Source organism: Aricia agestis, chromosome 19, assembly GCF_905147365.1.
Source record: "Aricia agestis chromosome 19, ilAriAges1.1, whole genome shotgun sequence".
In the NCBI taxonomy this organism is placed as follows: domain Eukaryota; kingdom Metazoa; phylum Arthropoda; class Insecta; order Lepidoptera; family Lycaenidae; genus Aricia; species Aricia agestis.
Window position 1 is genome coordinate 785,252 of NC_056424.1, and position 20,316 is coordinate 805,567.

A 20,316-nucleotide genomic window follows, 5' to 3' on the forward strand; every position below is an offset into this window, starting at 1 on the left:
AAAAAAACCACTATTTCAGTACAGTCGGACAACAGAACAACTCTTGCGTTTCTAAGAAACGAAGGGGGCACTCGATCACAGTCTCTGCTAAATCTGTCACGTCAGATATTTGCTATCTTAGATCACTATAATATCAATCTATCCCTTCACCATCTGCCCGGCCGGTACAATGTGGAAGCAGATCGGTTGTCGAGACAAAAATTGACACCAGAATGGCACCTTCTGCCTCCGATCACCGAGATAATTTTCAGGAAATGGGGACTGCCAGTGATAGACCTATTTGCCTCTCGGTCAGCCCATGTAGTCCCTCGGTATGTGAGCCTAGATTTATTGGACCATCAGGCTGAATTTCATGACGCGTTAAGTCTACCGTGGAACTATCCCCTGGCCTGGGTATTTCCACCCCCTTTTCTCATGCCTCGAGTACTTTCGCATTTGAACAATGCACAGGGGAGCTATCTAATTATAGCACCAAGATGGGAGAAGGCCTTTTGGCGTCCGGACTTACGCAGCCGAGCTCTAGAAGCTCCGTTCACGATCATCAATCTAGACAAAGTCCTTGTCGATACAACGACCAATAAACCGCCTCCACAAGTACAGGAGATGGTATTGGAAGTATGGAAATGTGGAGGTGGACTCAGGCACTAAAAAGATTGGACACCCAATCAAATTAACCTTCTAAAAACTAGTTGGCGCGAGTCTACTAGGAGGTCTTATGAATGTGCATGGCGAAGTTGGTGTATCAAGGGCCCATCAGAATAATATAATTACCTATAGCTACTCCTTTAATTTTAGATCTTGCTAGGTATTTATCATACCTTTGAGTAAATAAACTTTCTATAAATATGATTATGCTTCATAAATCTGTAATGCCAGCTTTATGACCCTAACAAAATATATAAGGGATATTGATTTTCTATCTGGCTTTGTGATACTTTCAGTAAAATTAATTTAGTATTTTATATTATTAATGTTCTAGGCTTAAGTTATTTGATAGAAAACGATAGTGTTATTTTCTGTCCAGGCAATTTAGATGGAAACTGGTTCAGAATGATGAAGCTCAGCTCTCAGGCTTTAGATCCCATTTTTTGGATAAAATCTAATTCGTTATTTCGTTTGTCTAATTCGTCTATCCAGAGAGAGATGGATGTAAATTAATTATCGTATTTCTGTCCGTTTGTGGTTCACGAAGTGGCGTCTAAAACGACTATTTCAAATTATTTATAATCACTTGTCATTACTATTCGAACCGAGTATAAAAGCCGCACTACCAGGTAGTTTTCGCCCAGCATCTGACAAAATATAATTTACAAAGAGGAATCTGGCGTTCGCGAGATGCATTTTTAAAATTAGTTTATTATTGAAGTTTATATTTTATGTCACTATGTACAGTATTGTTTAATTTATTCAAATTATATTATGGACTGGCATGATTTACTTATTTCTCTTATTGAACTTTATAAACTATATATTTTAAACTTGTAATTGTACTATCTTTTCCCTTTATTTTAATAAATAATTTTTCACACCAGGCGATATCAAACACGTCTCATAATATATATATAAATAGGCTTCGAGTTTGGAACAGTTTTTTAATAGCAGCGTTTTACCTACCAATAAAACGCTTATTAAAACACTTTACAAACTCGAAGCCTATAGTTTGTATATCTGCCTGGTATATATATATATATTATGTAAAACCAATGAGCGCGCTGCTCCCGACATCCGACATTTATACTTTTTAAGTTTAACATCTAGATGTCAAGAGCAACTGACAGGTGTGAAAAGACAGATGACGTTTAAGGGGAAAAGAGATAGAAATAGAGTAACCGCCACGGATGACAAAAACAAACACGCTATCTCATAATATATATATAAATAGGCTTCGAGTTTGTAAAGTGTTTTAATAAGCGTTTTATTGGTAGGTAAAACGCTGCTATTAATACGCGAACGAAAAACTTTGTAACCCTTTTTACGAAAAATGGGGAAACATAGGTGAATGAAATTTTGCACAGTTATAGTTTATATGGTGAAGGAGCGCATCAAGCTAATATTATTTTGAAATTATGCTTTTATCATACATTTTTTTAACAAATAAAAACAAACACACACTGCAACACACACACTTGAAAGATGACAGATTTTTGAGTGACAAGCCTCTATATTATACGGATTGTACTCTTTTATTTCTGGTTGAAGTCTGTTGACAACAAGTTGACAAATTGAAAATGGATTATAGTTTTTTTATTGAATCTGACATACTATTAGACAATGCTTAAACACGGCCAGTCTGAGATCAGCTGAGCCCCTGAGACAAGAGTTTAAAAAAATATGATAAAGTCAATATTTTTTTACAAAATATAGGTAGTAGTCCTAATGTTGTTGAAACTAAGGTCGAATTTCGACCATTGGGCGATCTCTAGTGTACAGAAATAGTTGAGATTTAGACGAATTCTGAAAAAGGCACTATTATAGAGTAAGAGTTATTTAATACTTTTTATTTCATATTATTATTGTTTTCACCTTGGAAGTCGGTTTTAATTTTTTGTTAAAAATAATAATGTTCACATTTTGCACATCGTAATGTTAATAATGTTTGGCAATTTATTGTAATGTTGCATATTATAGAGTCAAATGAATGTTTTTTCACTTCTGCAGGAGGAGCTGACCGGTCCGTACTGCGAGGAGTGCAAGCTGCGGTTCGCCAGCGACGAGGCCTATCAGCGCCATCTCACGCAGTCCTCCGTACACAGCAGCGATGACGACCCGTAAGTGATATTGTGCTTATCCGATGATCAGTAATATTTTCATACTAAAATCTCCTGTTTTTGCAATAATAACTATTTAAAATCCATTGAGATTCCACAAAATATCACATTCAAGCTTTTAGTGGTATTGCTGGAATCGCAGTAAAATGTAAATTGCCCTCAGTACTTTTTTTTATTATTGCCTGAAAAATATATAGTCGTAGTGTAAAAAGAAAAAATATTATTTATGAAAAATCTGTCTAGAGCAAGGGCTCTAGTCAGATTCTTCATAAGTAATATTTTCAAGAAAAAGCCGAAATGAAAGAATTTCGGCTTTTCTTGAGCCCAAAGGAAGTTCAAAATCAATAATAAATACTTTTTGACTTAGGAACCGCGTCTACAATGAGTTATATGCTACGTATAAGGTGCAACCGCGGAAGACGGTAAAGCGGCGGCTTCGGGCCCGCCAACCGATACCTTGCGAGGAGGTAGGTGAACAATAAAAGTGTGTACATGACAAACTGGGTTTATTATGAACATACAGCACTCCCAAATTAATAATGCGCATGGAAATCATCGCTTATTGTCGTAATCACGAAAACGCCCATATCTATGAAACTTGCATTTTGCACCTTGTTCAAAGGAAATAGAAGTAAATATCATATAGCCGGTGGCTGTCCGCTGTCGCTAATGGCTGGTTTACACGTGTTAAGTTGATAAGTATTTAACTAAATTTTAACTTCATTTTAACTTAATTTTAAGTTACTTATTGCATGTAAACGCACAATTTATTAGCAAGTAGCAAAATGATTTCTTAGGTTTACGCGAGTATCACTCATTTTTATACTTTATAATGAGTGATATTATTTTAACCGCGAAGATGGTTGGGTGCTGCCATCTAGTTGGGATCCAGTGATAAATAAACTAAAGCACAAATCTAGGAAACCTCGGCTTCATGACACTGTAAGTTCGTTCTGCGTAGATCGGAACGCAATCAAAAATTGATTAATCTTCGGGTAGTTGAAGAACTTCAATAAATTGGACGCCTGTCACCTCAGTCCACCCGTGACCACGGCCGCTGTAAAGTAGCCGAAACGTCGGGATGAATAAAAGTGCTCCGCGACAAAATCCGTAAGTGTTTGAACCTTGTAATATAATGAGCAAGTAGCAAGTATAGTTAAGTTAGTTAAGTACTAAACAAGGAAATTAAAATTTTGACTATTTTCTGTTAAGTTGGCAGGCGGGGCTTGTCACTTGGCACTTCAAATTAAGTTAAAATTTAGTTACCACTTATCTACTTACTACGTGTAAACCAGCCTTTACTCACCGGGAAGCCATCGCGGCGTTACCATGGCAACGTCCAAGCAACGTCAAGCGCCTCTATGTCGCTGCAAAGCACTGTTTTTCTTAAAGTTAAGTTTAAAACAGCGCTTGCAGCGACGTCTTCCGACGCTCGGGAAATACGACCGTTGCCGAAAAATTACGAAAATTTTTATGAGCATTATCACTTTGGGAGCACTGTACGTTTTAATTTAACCCCTGACAAATCAGATGGGCGTTATTATCACTGCACCATCTGTTTTGTCAGCCAAGAGTTAGAGACTCCGGAACGAAGCGTGTCACGTCACCGTCAACACGACGTGACAAAGTGTAGTATTTAAGTATACTAGAGATCGCCCAATGGTTTAAATTCGACCTCAGATAAAAAATAATTATAAGTTTCAAATTTCAACGCTTTTCTATTGATACTAGAGATCGCCCAATGGTCGAAATTCGACCTTAATTTCAACAAATTCCTAACGCAGGGGTGCTACTAGGCTTGCCCATACAAATCACAATAACAAAATTGCTTTTTCAGTGCTGCTATTTTCACCGTGAACTCTATAAAAGGAACACAATATACACATTACACACGCCCTAAAATATTATCACTCGGTTTTGTCACACTTTAACGTGTCGACAGTGCGGTGAGCAGCAGGTCAACTACAGAGCATACGGGAAACACTTCCGCGCGGCGCACCCCGGCCTCAACCGCACCAAGTTTCCGTCCGCCAACGGCAACTGCATGTGCGAGCAGTGCGGCGGGATGTTCGCGGTGAGTCCCTCTCGCACAGCTCCCGCCACCGGCAACTGCATGTGCGAGCAGTGCGGCGGGATGTTCGCGGTGAGTCCCTCTCGCACAGCTCCCGCCACCGGCAACTGCATGTGCGAGCAGTGCGGCGGGATGTTCGCGGTGAGTCCCTCTCGCACAGCTCCCGCCACCGGCAACTGCATGTGCGAGCAGTGCGGCGGGATGTTCGCGGTGAGTCCCTCTCGCACAGCTCCCGCCACCGGCAACTGCATGTGCGAGCAGTGCGGCGGGATGTTCGCGGTGAGTCCCTCTCGCACAGCTCCCGCCACCGGCAACTGCATGTGCGAGCAGTGCGGCGGGATGTTCGCGGTGAGTCCCTCTCGCACAGCTCCCGCCACCGGCAACTGCATGTGCGAGCAGTGCGGCAGGATGTTCGCGGTGAGTCCCTCTCGCACAGCTCCCGCCACCGGCAACTGCATGTGCGAGCAGTGCGGCGGGATGTTCGCGGTGAGTCCCTCTCGCACAGCTCCCGCCACCGGCAACTGCATGTGCGAGCAGTGCGGCGGGATGTTCGCGGTGAGTCCCTCTCGCACAGCTCCCGCCACCGGCAACTGCATGTGCGAGCAGTGCGGCGGGATGTTCGCGGTGAGTCCCTCTCGCACAGCTCCCGCCACCGGCAACTGCATGTGCGAGCAGTGCGGCGGGATGTTCGCGGTGAGTCCCTCTCGCACAGCTCCCGCCACCGGCAACTGCATGTGCGAGCAGTGCGGCGGGATGTTCGCGGTGAGTCCCTCTCGCACAGCTCCCGCCACCGGCAACTGCATGTGCGAGCAGTGCGGCGGGATGTTCGCGGTGAGTCCCTCTCGCACAGCTCCCGCCACCGGCAACTGCATGTGCGAGCAGTGCGGCGGGATGTTCGCGGTGAGTCCCTCTCGCACAGCTCCCGCCACCGGCAACTGCATGTGCGAGCATTGCGGCAGGAGGTTTCCGGTGAGTGAGGCCGCATGTTGTCGAACAATAAGGGTTTTTGATATTCTATTCACCACCAGGTGCCGCTATGTTGCCTTTAGGTCTATCGTTTCAAAAAGACATACTATGATAGTCCTATATACTATCACTAGATGTCCCGCGCAGCTTTGCCCGCGTAAATTAGGAATTTTATGGAAATCGTACATTTTTCGGCAAAAAAATTGCTTATGTCCTTATGTCCCTTCTTCGTTCGACTAGCTACTCATTTTTAGGGTTCCGTACCCAAAGGGTAAAAACGGGGCCCTATTACTGAAACTTCGATGTATGTCCGTCTGTCTGTCCGTCTGTTTCCAGCCTGTATCTCAAGAACCGCTATAGCTAGACTTCTGAAATTTTCACGATTGTGTATTTCTATTGTCGCTACAACAACATGAAATTTTCACAAAATCCTTGTGAAACGATAGACACTAAGGCTAGCGGCATCTGGTGGCAAATGGAATATCAAAAACCCTAAGTCGGAAACGTCAGTTATCGTATTAGATACGACGACTGACGTTTCCGACTTTCAGTTCACCGTTCGTGTACTGTGTAGTGCGTGGCGCTGCTTCGGGACCACATGGTGCGCCACGGGGGCGAGAGTCGGCACCGGTGTGACGTCTGCGACAAGGCGTTTACCTACAAGTTCCTACTGGACAAGCACCGACTGAAGCACGGGTCGCAGCCGCTGCCGACGTACCCCTGCCCGCAATGCGAGCGCACCTTCTCGTCCCCCGCCAGCCGCGCCGTCCACGTGAAGACGCTGCACGAGCGCTCGATACGATTCGAGTGTGAGATCTGTAGCAAGGAGTTCACGGCGAAGTGGAACATGCGCGATCACATCGACCACGTGCATCACAAGAAGCCGTGGCCCAAGCGCGTGCGCGCGCCCCGCTCACGCACGCGTCCGTCCACCGACCGCGAATGATTTTTAGGGTTCCGGTTTTTAAGGTAAAAACTGGACCCTATTACTAAGACTTCGATGTCTGTCCGTCTGTCCGCCTGTCTGTCTCCAGGCTGTAACTCCTATAGCTAGACATCTGAAATTTTCACAGATTGTATATCTGTTGCCGCTATAACAACAGATACTAAAAACAAAATAAAATTAATATTTAAGGGGGGCCCCCATACAGCAAACATGATTTTTTTGGTCTTTTTTGCTCTATATCAATAATGGCAACAGGTAGGTACTTGATTTTTTCTCAAATTCCTTAGTTATATGTGTTGTTTAATATTTAATAATAATATTAAAATAAAATAAAAAATAAGGGGGGGGGGGGGGCTCCCATACAAAAAACACAATTTTTAGCCTAATTTTACTCTATATAATGGTACGGAACCGAGTCCGACTCGCACTTGGCCGATTATTTAGATAATATTATGACTTTGTAATGACGAGGTACTAATTAAAAAATTAACAAATTAATTGTTTTATCATTTTTATGTCCGCGCAGCGTGCTACTCGAATTAAACTAGCTGGATCCTTACTAGTCACTCAGCAGTCAGCACTGTGGCACAGTATAGCAATATGACATATAGGAACTAATATTGCTATACTGTGACTGTGGCATGTGATGTAACAGATACTAGTAATCTGTGTAACAGATACGGATTACGGTGTCAAGCGTGTACGTTGGTAGGTATATTATCGTGTCAAAAAAAAGAAAGAGAGTAGAAAAGAGGGCGTCGTAATTCGACAGCAGCGACACGATGCGAGTAAAAGAAGTAACTTGTGAGTGACTTTGGCTTCGCATTCTCTTTGACCCCGGCTAGTTCATAAGTGATTTTTTTATGTTTTAGACTATAAAATGATTTAATACTTACACTCCCAAGTGGCCACATGCGGCCGCGAGAACAACAACAGATTTCCAAGAATCCCCGATCGAAGGATTAAAGTAAAAGACTAGATGACTCCCGCAACTCAGTTGCGCCAAAAATAATTTATCGCGCGAGAACCGTACATTTTCCCGGAATAAAAAGTAGCCTATGTCCTTTCCCGGGGCTCAAAGTAAATCCATACCAAATTTCAGCAAAATTGGTTCAGCGGTTTGGGCGTGAAGTGCTAAAAGACGTCTACACTTTCGCATTTATAATATTGAGTATGGATGAGTTTCTAACCGTAAACAAAGAACGAAAGCGTGAATAAAAATGTTTAAAAGGTTATCTAGTTATCTAAGAAAATATCTGAAAAAGTAATCATTAAGTACTGAAAATGCTTGTGGATTAATAAAATAAAACAAGTTCACTAAAATAAATGCTTTTATTTCATCAACCTTCTGTGATTCGCTCGATACCATCTTTACAACTTTTATCTGTCACTATTTTTAACTAGTGTACCTCATCAGTGCAAACACTATATAAGTATTCTTTAAATAACACACAAAGACTGCACTATTCATAGTTTTCCTACTTGAAGAATCATCCTTTTGAGAACCAACACTTTGACAAGATGGTTCAAGATATTAAACACTATTATGGAGTACTATTATATTATATTCTGTGCCTCAGTGTTGAATTCCTGCAGGACTTCTCCAAATTATCCTTACTTTTGATGCAACTTGTTGCATTCTAGTGGATGTCTTTGAACTTCTTTTTTAAAAGAGTTTTTTTTTATTTTCTTCTCCAGGAAAAATTGTAGGTAGGTAAGTATATTATATGCCGGGTGTACAGGATTTTCCGATCTTGGCCAATTAAATGAGCGGTGCATAGGTATGTAAAATTTAGATGGAACTTGGAAGCCAGTTTGGATGTTTAGTGTTTACTGAAAGAAGCAACGGTTATAGGTTAGGTTCATATTGTGTTCTTTTAAATTAATTTACGGTTATAATCTACAAAATTCAGTGTTTTTACGAGTCTACACATAACATTCATGGAACTTTTTAAGTACTTACGTATGTTTTACCGGCTGTTATCCATTTCTTTCGTTTTTCAATAAGCCATGGCATGTGAATACTTTTGGCAGGAAAATAGTAAAATTTTAGATCGTTCGATTTGCCTTTATTTTTCTTGTATGTATTAGAACATCCGGGAATACAACAATGCTTTAAAATACTCAAACTTCTCAACAAATCCTTTAATTTTCCGTAGCTTGACTTGATCTTGTCAATAAAATTTTCGTAAAAGTTTCGACTACTCGTCACTAGTGGCAGTGTCATCGCTCTGCACGGTCCCTATACATCCTTAAAATTTTCCCGCCTGTCATGAGTCATGACTTTCTTGACAGACAAGTTATTGTTTTCCCGCCGTAATATACTCGACACTGGCCATGGTTAAATAGCCGAAGTGCCATAATAAGAAAAAAAAAGCTGTCAGGCTGACAGGAATTAAAAATAATATGTTTTTTTTTTAAATCGGTTTTATCTTATGTAAATACCCCTTTTATTGAGATTTTGTGTACATATATTCGTGATAACAATATAAGATTGTGATGTCTCTACTAACATTTGTGTTTGTGTTTCTTTTAGGTTAATCAACTCCTGTAAATATGTAATTTTGTTTTGTAACCGTACACGTCTTGTTACTTCACCAGACCTTCGCTACATAGAGCAAAGTCCTTTAAGCCACTCTGACATTGGCAACTCACCGAGGCGGCCATTTTTAAAAGAAGAAGTAAACAAATTCGAGAATTGATGATTTTATAAATGTTAATTTTAATCGTAAACATCATGTCATATATACTAGTAATCTGTGCATCATGTATTAGCACAGTAGCACTTTAGGTAATGAAACGCTTTGAAACCAAGTTTATTCAAAATGTTCGAAAAATAATAATACAGGCGTTATTTCTGTTAAATCGGGGCTTTGCCTGACGACAGAGGAAAATAATCCTGACAACAAGTAAAAATGAGCTGTTGCGTTTTAAACTGTGTCAACAATGAGAACTCGGGGTCTCCAAACGATGATGTTATTTTCTACAGGTATACACAACAATTTTATTACAATTATGTCATTTTAGAAATCCTAATCAATCCATACTTCCATACAAATATTTTAATGCGAAAGTGTGTCTGTCCGTTACCTCTTCACGCCCAAACCGCTGAACCGATTTTGCTGAAATATGGTATTGAGATACTTTGAGTTCTGGGAAAGGACAAAGGTTACTTTTTATCCCGGAAAAATGTACGGTTCCTGCTCTATAAACGAGATTTGGCGCAACAGAGTTGCGGGCGTCATCTTTTACTTATAATTTATAATATAGCTAACTATTTTTAAATTTTAAAATTATAAAGCAATTTCATCTTTATATGAATATATAAATGGATTTCTAATTGTGTTAGTAACACTATAACTCGATAGCGGCTGAACCGATTCTGCTAATTTTAGTCTTAAAATAATCCTTGAAGTCCAGAGAAGGTTTTTAAGTGATACGAAGTTCACCGGGACAGCTAGTATTATAAAAATGAATTTCTAATTGTGTTAGTAATGCTATAACTCGATAACGGCTGAACCGATTCTGCTAATTTTAGTCTTAAAATAATCCTTGAAGTCCAGAGAAGGTTTTTAATTGACACGAAGTTATTTTAAATTAAAGTATAAAATTTAAAACTATGATTTGTGCGTTTACAAAACTTTCTTTCAGAATACCAAAAGAGTATTATTTGAAACAGTTATGGACAGAAGCTATTGGTACACCTGAGTGGGAACTACGGCCTAACAGGTAAGAATAGGGCCCAATACCCTTTTTCCTTCCCTACCCTCCCCTATTCCCTTTCCTACCCTCCCCTATTACCCTATTCCCTCTTAAATAATAATAATAATTTATTTATTCTCTCACCACAATAATAATATTACATTTATATCATAACAATCAAATAAGATATTTAGTTCAGTATTTGTGGGGAGACTGGAGTCTCAAACTAAGCAGTGTCCTGCTTGTATTTTAAGACACCAGGCCTCCATCCCTAGTAAGTATATGACTATAATATGAGTAGTGAGTACATATTATATGTTAAAAGGCCGGCAACGCACCTGCAGCTCTTCTGATGCTGCAAGTGTCCATGGGCGACGGAAGTTGCTTTGCATTAGGTGACCCGTTTGCTCATTTGCCCCCTTATTTCATAAAAAAAAAAACATTTTTATAGGGTTGCCTAATAACATAATGATTCTAAGTTCAACTTATATTTTTATTGTAATTATTGCCTTCTTGAAGTATCTTTTAATTTATAATTTCTCAGTGTAGTATGTTCGGCACATTTTGGAGAGTTTGACTTTACCATCTCTGAAACGGGAGAAAAGTTGCTCATGGATGGTGCGGTCCCCAGCCAGTATCTTGTAAGTCTAATATCAGTTATATAATGTCCCCAACTATGTCCAGATAGTCACGACTGTGATCATACACTAATGGTGGGATGGATGTCTGCAAACAGTGGCGTAACTATAGGGTGGAGGGCTGGCAAAATGCCACGGGTCTCCGACCCTAAAGGGCCCCAGCCCAAGAGGTTTTGAGGTCAGATTTTTTTTATACATTGTTTTATTATTAACGTGACGATTTTTACTGATAGAGTCCCATCAATTTGCCATGGGCCCCGGAATCCCGGATGTTATAGTTACGCCACTGTCTGCTTTGTATTGTGAGTAATACGGTAGACCCCCATTAATATGACAAACATTTTGCATGGCCGTGTGTTGGATTATAACTGACTTAAACTTTGACCAATAATGTTATATAAACTCAAATTAGATATGAATATGATAGAAATATGTAAAAAGTAAGTAACTAATTGTAATAACTTGACTAATATTTATCTAACGTTTTGCACATCGAAAAATCGACAAAAATATGTTAAACACTGTTTGAATTGTATCACCTGTTTCGGTGACGGTGGCCAGTTTCATTGAAACCAGGCCAGTTACGCAGGAGTAATTTTAAAGTGCCCAAGTGTGTGCGCAGTATATAAGAGCATTCTTTATTCCTTTGCTCTCATAACCCAGTGGGACGGAAGACCGACACGACTGGCGAGAGATCAGGCGCAGGACCGACTCTTTACATGCACATCCAACGCATGGATCATCTTAGTTGTCAGACAATCAGGTGATCAGCCTGCATTGTCCTAACCAATCTTGGAAATAACATGTTTCCAACGCGGAAATCGAACCCACGACCTCCGAGTCAAGAGACAAGCTCTAAACCACTGGACCACGGAGGCGTCAAACTAGGTACTAACTACAAATATACGAATAGTACAGTACCCGGCTTTAAGTAGCCTCGAGTACAAAACTTTTATTTCTGAACTTTTAGTTTTCAATTTTGCATTACATACCTTTGATTATGTTTAAGAACAATAAACTATAAAGTTTCTTTGAAGCAAGTAAATAAATTAGATTGCAAACTAATTTATCATAATCTGGACGTAGATTTAGAATGCAAACAAAAGGGCTACATTCTGATGTATTTGTTGCTTTTTTTTCAGAAGACACATATCGATCTTCATGAAGCAGCTAAATTCAAAGTAAGTACACATAAACGTGTATTACAATATAGCATATACCTCAGATTTTGTAACTTTTTTTATAAATAACCTTTGCTCACCTGTAGACCTGCAGAGTGTGCCTGGGCATGGACAGGAGGATGTACCACATCAGGGACTACAACTTACATCATGCTTATGAGATGATTGTTGGAGTTATGGTAAATAAACCAAAAAAAGTCAATTAAAAACTTTAGATTTTAATATTTTTCCCATTTTTGAGAATAGTAAACATTTAATTATCATACTGGTATCTCAGGCTTTGATGTATCCAATATCATCCAATGATAGATCCATAGGACCAATGCACGTCATTTGGTCAGATTATTTCAATTCAATATATTTATTTATTTAAATCAGGCTACGTAATATATATTGCGCTCAGACGGCTGGGTTTGAACTTTTGACATGACGCGACCAAATTACGTTGGTCCGTCGTCTGCATATGAATAAACTTCTCTCATCAAACTACTCTCTTTGTACATCCAACAAATTAATTATAACTTTCAGGTGGAGGCTAGAGACCGTCTACCTCAGATGCTTTGTTGGGAATGTGCCAATAAACTGATGTCATATAGAACATTCAAAGAGAAAGCGCAGAAAACACAACAGCTTCTATCAGATAAGCTCGCAGCTGAAGTGTGTGATGTGGGTTTACAATATGAATTATGATAATATAGAATTTCTTATAAAAGTGTTGATTTTACTTTCGCTTAGACAACAGCAGTGATCTAAAGAAGAGAAACATATCATGTCCGTTTCTTCGTCTCGTGGAATAGGAATATAAATTATTGCCTGTATTATTTCAGATTCTAACTGTTGGCCATATAAAGTCTATAAATCGAATAAAATGTAATTTAAAATCTCATTTAACGCTCAAATTTACCGAGCCGGATAAGTTCGATGTGCACATCGACCACGACCGAGTGGTTCTGCTGCCGGAGATCAAAATCGAAGACAAGATCAAGTCTGAGGACATCGGTCAGGAAGCCGAATGTAACATAGACTTGAAACTGGAGGACGACGATGTGAAGGACGAGTTAAACCACAGCAGTGGCACCGACAGCGACGACATCAAACTCAGCGAGAGGAGGACTAGACTAGTAAGGAAAAGAAAGTTGCAGAAAAGAGAAGTGGCAGCCAGGAAAAGATCGAAGAAGGTGGTGAAAGAGAAAAACACTGATGGGGTGAAGTAAGTAATTTTGTTTACGCACGTCGTATGCTATTTCATTCCAACCTTAGTAGAGAGACAGAATAAAAGTAATAAAAATGATATTGAATTAAAAAATGTTAAACTAACTAGCCAAAATCGATCACTTTATACTTTATAGAATCGCCGATAAAAAATGTACGGAACCGACCTAAGCGATCCAGAATATGAAGTCTACATTCGACTCATGCCATGTCAAATCCATACATTTTGATCGGTGATTATATGAATTTTGGTCAGAAAGACTAAGATGATCGCGTTCTCAACACGCGCTGTACGCGCCGCATCCCAGAATTCGTTGTCTGAAATGAATGAACGAAATGCAAACTACGTGCTGTACATTGACGATTTGCTTAAAGCGGACCCTAGACGAAAACGTCCTCATAATTTTTCGTCCTGCAATACATGCATGACAAGCGCGCATGATCGTTTCGCGATTGACATGTCGTGCAACAATTAAATACTGTCACGATGAATGTCATGCTGCATTACCGTCTAGGGACCGCTTTAGATCCCAGCGGTGGGCGCAGCGGGAGGTGGAGCGGGCGGTGGAGCTCCCCACCTTCGAGGTCCGTCGCCTGACGCTGGAGGAGCAGCAGGCGGCCGTGGCGGCCCGGGCTCGCTCCGCCGCGTACCTCGACGCGCCCTACAAGTGTGAGGTCTGCTACCGCGGGTTCAGGTCGCAGGACACCTACGCCCTGCACGCCCTGAGACACAGCGAGGTGACTACCAGTCTCATACTTGTATAAACAGTTTAATGTTAATTATATTATCCGTGCGATTGCATCCGACAGCTTCGCCAAGCGATAATACATTAATTTATCTACCACTTGATTATCGCAGGAACTGTTCATTTCTCCGGGATAAACAGTATCATAATATGTCCTTAAAGGATAGTCCTTTCATGGTATCGAAAATATTTATTTTATTTAACTACATACCAAATTTCAGCAGAAACGATTCAGCGGTTTGGCGGGAAGAAGTAACAGACAGACAGACAGACTGAGAGTCGGATAGACACACCTCCTACACGTTCCCTATAGTAAATATTACCTATGTTGTGGTGGCATATTATAATAAAAATAGCTGTTGCCCGCGACTTCGTCCGCGTTTGTATAGTAGATCACGTCCCAAGTATTATTTATTGTACAAAAATATTCACCTGATGATGATTTTTTCGAAACCGGTCGTGTATTTAACAATTTTGTAATAAATATATTAAAATAAAGTGGAATAAGTGCAAGGAAAGTGTATAATTATTTAATAATCAATTTCATATAATTTCCCACGTTTTTTTCATACTTTCCTCTATTTCTTCGCTCCTATTAGTCGTAGAATAATAAAATATAACCTATGACCTTCCTCGATAAATAGGCTATCTAACACTGAAAGAATTTTTCAAATCGGACCAGTAGTTCCTGAGATTAGCGCGTTCAAACAAACAAACTAACAAACTCTGCAGAATTATAATATTATTAGTATAGATAAAATAAAATGGGTAAGAAAAGAGTGAGGTTCAATCAATCTCGTATATCTTCCCTCTTGTAGTTACATATACTGTCTCACACCACATATGTCACACATGTTCCGTCTCGAGTTTTATCACTTTCGTTATATTTGTGTTTTGCAGAAGTGCGGCAAGTTCGAGTGCGAGGTGTGCAAGCGGCGGTTCCGGCTGGGGCGCGACGTGCGCCTGCACGCGGCGCGCAACCACGCCGACCAGTTCGCCTGCAAGGCCTGCTCCTTCGTCACGCAGTGCAGGTCACACTTCACTACCATTATTATGTCACTTTGATGAACATCAACCACAGACATAGATCAAGATAGATACCGCATGTGTATGTACTTCGCGTGCCATATCGCGTTCCCAATCTTTAGTTTGCTATTCAGAATCGGACGTCAATCGGAATTTTAAAAGTGCGGTATTGAACTGTAGAAATTCAAATAGAAACGTTGGCATAATGGACACATTTCTTATCATCGGTACGTCACAGTAGGTGGGAAAAAAGTGGCACGCTCGTTTTCATACAAATGGAGCGACATGCGGTATCTATCTTGATCTATGCCTGTGAAAATTGAAATAAAATGTATAAATGTGAAAATATGTATTGACATAACTACTTTTTAAGTTGTGTTCCAAAAAGTTCAAACGTTAAAATGGCGGCTGCAGAGCGTGCCAAACGTACACATTACACACTGTTTTTTGTTTTAAGAATCTTTCGTCTGGTCATACTAATTGGGCTAATATTCCTTTTTTACAGGAGGACAGCAGTGGACCATCAGAAGTGGCACGCCGGCAACACCTACCAGTGCCCGCACTGCCCCACCACACTCACGTAAGACAACAGACCTACGGCCATACTAGAAGTCATTTGATGATTTTATAACTTTAATTTAATGAAGATTTTGACACAAGCTTTATACATTTTCTGTCGAACTGTAAAGTTAAATGCAACATACGGTTGTAAGTAACGATTCACTTATGTGGCAGCGCGGTTACGGCGATATTTAGATATTTATACTTAATTACTTGTTATTTCGCGCGGACGCATATACATCGACAATCGCTCGGTCGTTTGAAAAAAAGAAATACTGTAACTGATCAAAGCGCTCGTCCGCAGCAAGTTCACGTCGTACATGTCGCACCTGCGCGTGAAACACTCGTCACGGTTCTCGTGCGAGCTGTGCGGATACACGTTCGTCAGCGAGCGCGGCGTGCAGGTCCACAAAGCCAAGTGCCACCTGCTGGATGCACAGGTACGCATATTATACGTGTACGTACACGGTATACGCACATGAATGTTCGCAAACACACGTACTCGCACGCACATACGCATACGCACATGGACGTACGCGCACGCAGATTTGCACACACACGGGTACGTATACACACGCACACGCATACGTACATGGACGTCCGCACACGCACGTACGCGCATGCACGTACTGCCGACGCAGGTATACATACGATGACATGTACGTACATAATAGGTATGTTACACCTGCACATCTCAAGACTTATGCGTCTGTAAAAGACAGTTAAGAGTTTAGACTGATATAAAATACTAAAAGCTAACTAACTGCATTGATATTTGATACACGTTGAGCACGTTATAAAAACTAAAAGTTATTTAAATAGGCATGCAATGCGTGCACGTCGTGTACGCTTGGTGCGTACACACGCTGACATCGTGTTCTTGGAATTGCGTACTTATTGTGACATTTCCGCAGGTGAAACTTGAAGGTCCGTACTGCGAGGAGTGCAAGCTGCGGTTCGCCAGCGACGAGGCCTATCAGCGCCATCTCACGCAGTCCTCCGTACACAGCAGCGATAGTAACCCGTAGGTTATGAGTAGAAAAATATAATCCTAGCGGGCCCCTAGACGATCAACTTTATTGCGCCTTTCGATCTTATCGTCAAATAAATTGTTTAATAATATTGAACAATAGCTATGTCCACATTATGCGCCATAACTTTCGTTTTGGCGCGCATTCAATAATAGAATACGCCAACGAACGCAACGAACAACATTGTCATTTTTGTTTTTTTGGATACGGTTAGATGCGTCGCGGGTATGCCTCACGTTCTCTGTTGATTGCGCTATAACGCATGCCCTTGACGAACAGAAAAAGGCACAGTGTGGACAAAGCTAATTGATAGTCTAGGGGGCCAATTAGCACAAGGCAGTGTTGAAGTTTCCGTTGTACATACATATCATGTTTGTTAATTTATTCAGGAATCGTATCCGCAACGAGAAGAACTATCCCCCGCAGTCGGTGAAGCGACACAGCGGCGGCGGCGCGCATCGCGAGCGGGACCCACCACAAGAAATACCCTGCGAACAGGTACGTCAGCGCACATAACGATAATTGTACTCTTAAGGATAGAAAAAGAACAAAAACTTATAAAAAAGCAAAAAAATCCCTGATAGACAGAAAAAAGTTACTTTATCACAGGGGTGTCACAAATTTGACGTGTCTGTCTGTGTGTGTAAAATGTGTAAAATCGAAGCATCTAAACGGGTAAGCCGATTTCAATTAAGTCGTTTGAAAGCTGGTATGATCGAGCCTTTTATTACCAATTGATCGTCATCATCAACTCGCTCGCTGCTGACAAATTTTGGTTTTTTTTATTCCCTAATTTTTGAAGTAAAACTTTTTTACGCACGCTTGACTTGGGGAGTCTGCTGAGCTGGCAAATGCATTACGAGAGCGTTACGAAAGTGTGATCCAACGAGGCGAACGGCGAGGTGCGCGCGCACAACTTCTCCTTTCATTATATTCAATTGTGTGGTCTAAATCAAACTTGTTACAAAAAACACAAGAAATTTTGCTCTATAACGGTACGGAACCCTTCGTGCGCGAGTCCGACTCGCACTTGGCCGATTATTTACGTATGTATGCTTTTACGCCGTCAGTGCGGCGAGCGGCAGGAGAGCTACCAGGCGTACGCGCGTCACTTCCGCGCGGCGCACCCCGGTCTCATCCGCACCAAGTTCCCGCGCGCCACCGGCAACTGCATGTGCGAGCAGTGCGGCAGGATGTTCGCGGTGAGTCCCTCTCGCACAGCTCCCGCCACCGGCAACTGCATGTGCGAGCAGTGCGGCAGGATGTTCGCGGTGAGTCCCTCTCGCACAGCTCCCGCCCGCCGCCATCTTCGTTTAGTCCACGGGGGCCTGACAAAAAATAAGGGGCCCACAATCGTACGCGTATATGAAAAATAATTTTGAAAAATTGGTTTGCAGTGAAGAACAGTGGTTCTTGTTGGTTTGATTTAACTAATCAGAAACCATAACCAACCACATAATTTGCAAGTGATTAAGCAAAGCGACTATTACATAAAATAACAGCAACATTGTTTATTATAATCGCAGGGGGTCCACCGGATACATCCAAATTATGAAAGTGGTCTACGAAACATTCAATATTATATTGTGTTCTCGTTGTTTCCATAGACCAAAACGCTGCTCCTGGACCACACGGCGACGCACACGGGTGAGAAGCGGTTCAAGTGCGACTCGTGCGACAAGGCGTTCACGAACAAGAAGAACCTGCGAGCGCACCAGAACGTGCACGGTGTGCAGGTCTCCACGCACCGCTGCCCGTACTGCGAGCGCGAGTTCTTCCACTACCAGAACTGCAACCGCCATGTGAAGACCGTGCACAAGGGCGTGAAGCAGTTCCAGTGTGAGATCTGCGGCAAGGAGTTCACGTCGGCTGCCGGCCAGCGCGCGCACGTCGACCACGTGCACCACAAGAAGCCCCGCCCCAAACGCGTGCGCGCTCGTGCCCCGTCCACCGCCTATCGCGATTGGTGAGGCTGAGACTGTATGGTAGTCGTTAGCGAGCGGTGTTTGTATTCATAATATTATTGAATCTTTTTAATTTGCACTAGAAAACTCAAAATGAAGACGACACCTTACCAGTCACCACTGTTCAAATTCATGATAATATGTACAACAAACCTTACAATGTTGAAAAAGAAACTTGTAAAACTGTACTGGGAATGTCTGTATTTTTCTGCCATTTTCCTTAATTTCTCTAGTCAAGCTGTTAATCTATACTCTTCTTTTTCAGACAAAATATATTTATGGAGGAGAGCATCTGAGTCACTGAAGTACCTAGTAATAAAATTTAATAATGATAAGTTATTAGAATAATAATATGGTTTGTACTTATTTATTTCAAATACAAAATGTTAGCAAAATATTAAAAAATATGAGAAATTACAATGTTTTTTATTTTGGATAAGATATTCGCTACATAACATTCGTATTCCTACTCAAGTGTCGCAGGTCCTCAATGAGTTCCGCCGCCTGCGGCCTACCGAACTGCATTTGTTACAGTCGCATCGATTTTCGCGTGATTTTCGCCACATTATTTTTTTTTAATATTAAAAAGTTTTAAATATTATGTAGTATGGGTCCCGGGCTACAGTAACGTCCCCGGCAATGAAACCGCTGACGAACTGGCTAGGCTCGGGGCCGAGAGCCTCATATATGGTCCAGAACCAGTCTGTGGTATACCTCCCAGTACCACAAAGCAAGTGCTCAAGGAATGGGGTCACAGGCTAAGCAGGAAGCAATGGGCTGAGACCCCTGGCCTTGAACACTCCAAGGCACTAATTCCTGGCTTCAACAAGAAACTATCAGAATTGGTGCTCACCTTGGTTGGGTAGGAACCAATTAAAAATCCTTACCAGAAGCCTAACTGGGCACTGCAAGCTCAACAAATACCTAAACAGAATGGGTATTTGTAGCATAACTCTAGCTCTGAGGAGGATAAAACACCAATTCACCTTCTCGACTGTCTTGCTCTACTACAGAGCAGGAACAACCACCTTGGCCACGAATACACATCCACAGAGGAAATTCATGGCATCAACCCCAAAATCAAAAATCTAAAATATTTTTATTCGGAGTAATTTTTTTACAAAAACTTTACCGAACGTCGGGCGGAAATACGGGGCCATCTTTTACTAAAAAGATGGAAAATTTTGACTGTGTTATATAACAATATTACGAGGGCTGCTATTTATGTATCCGGAATTAAAAAAAGAAACAAACATATATCATTTAATATGGTTTTATTGCTTTTCAAAATATTCGCCGCGATGATCGACACACTTTTGCATACGCTGGAACCAATTTTCATAGCACTTTTTCCATTCTGATTGAGGTATCTCCAAAACGTGCATTTTGAACGCATCAACAGCCTCTTCGCGGCTCGAAAAACATTGACCACGTAATTTGTTCTTCGCGTATGGAAATAAAAAGAAATCGTTAGGTGCCAAATCAGGGCTGTACGGCGGATGAC

The 20,316-nt window shown here is 41.2% G+C and overlaps 2 protein-coding genes across 5 annotated transcripts in view; both read left to right on the plus strand.

The window, feature by feature from the left end:
- The window catches only part of LOC121736534 (zinc finger protein 729-like), a 92,749-nt gene extending 73,594 nt beyond the window's left edge, over window positions 1-19,155 (plus strand). For 2 of the 3 annotated variants that reach the window (XM_042127793.1, XM_042127794.1), the window contains 5 exons: window positions 2,659-2,768; window positions 3,136-3,235; window positions 4,711-4,814; window positions 4,884-5,739; window positions 6,380-6,785. In XM_042127793.1, the coding sequence (XP_041983727.1) occupies window positions 2,659-2,768; window positions 3,136-3,235; window positions 4,711-4,814; window positions 4,884-5,739; window positions 6,380-6,751 (1,542 nt within the window). In that variant the 3' untranslated portion in view covers window positions 6,752-6,785. Of the gene's footprint in view, window positions 1-2,658; window positions 2,769-3,135; window positions 3,236-4,710; window positions 4,815-4,883; window positions 5,740-6,379; window positions 6,786-17,237; window positions 17,347-17,918; window positions 18,051-18,455 lie in introns of those variants that run through there. The other variant, XM_042127795.1, reaches the window with a different exon arrangement.
- LOC121736571 lies at window positions 9,474-14,213 on the plus strand. 2 transcript variants are annotated; one of them, XM_042127858.1, is made up of 8 exons: window positions 9,474-9,740; window positions 10,403-10,480; window positions 10,998-11,094; window positions 12,234-12,272; window positions 12,359-12,451; window positions 12,801-12,938; window positions 13,100-13,482; window positions 14,031-14,213. In XM_042127858.1, exons 1-8 carry the CDS (start codon window positions 9,667-9,669, stop codon window positions 14,080-14,082), a joined length of 954 nt encoding a protein of 317 aa, XP_041983792.1. In that variant the 5' UTR covers window positions 9,474-9,666; the 3' UTR covers window positions 14,083-14,213. The 2 variants fall into 2 exon arrangements, with proteins under 2 accessions (XP_041983792.1, XP_041983793.1); XM_042127859.1 differs by lacking the exon at window positions 14,031-14,213 and adding an exon at window positions 13,860-13,941.
- Window positions 19,156-20,316: the final 1,161 nt, after the last annotated feature.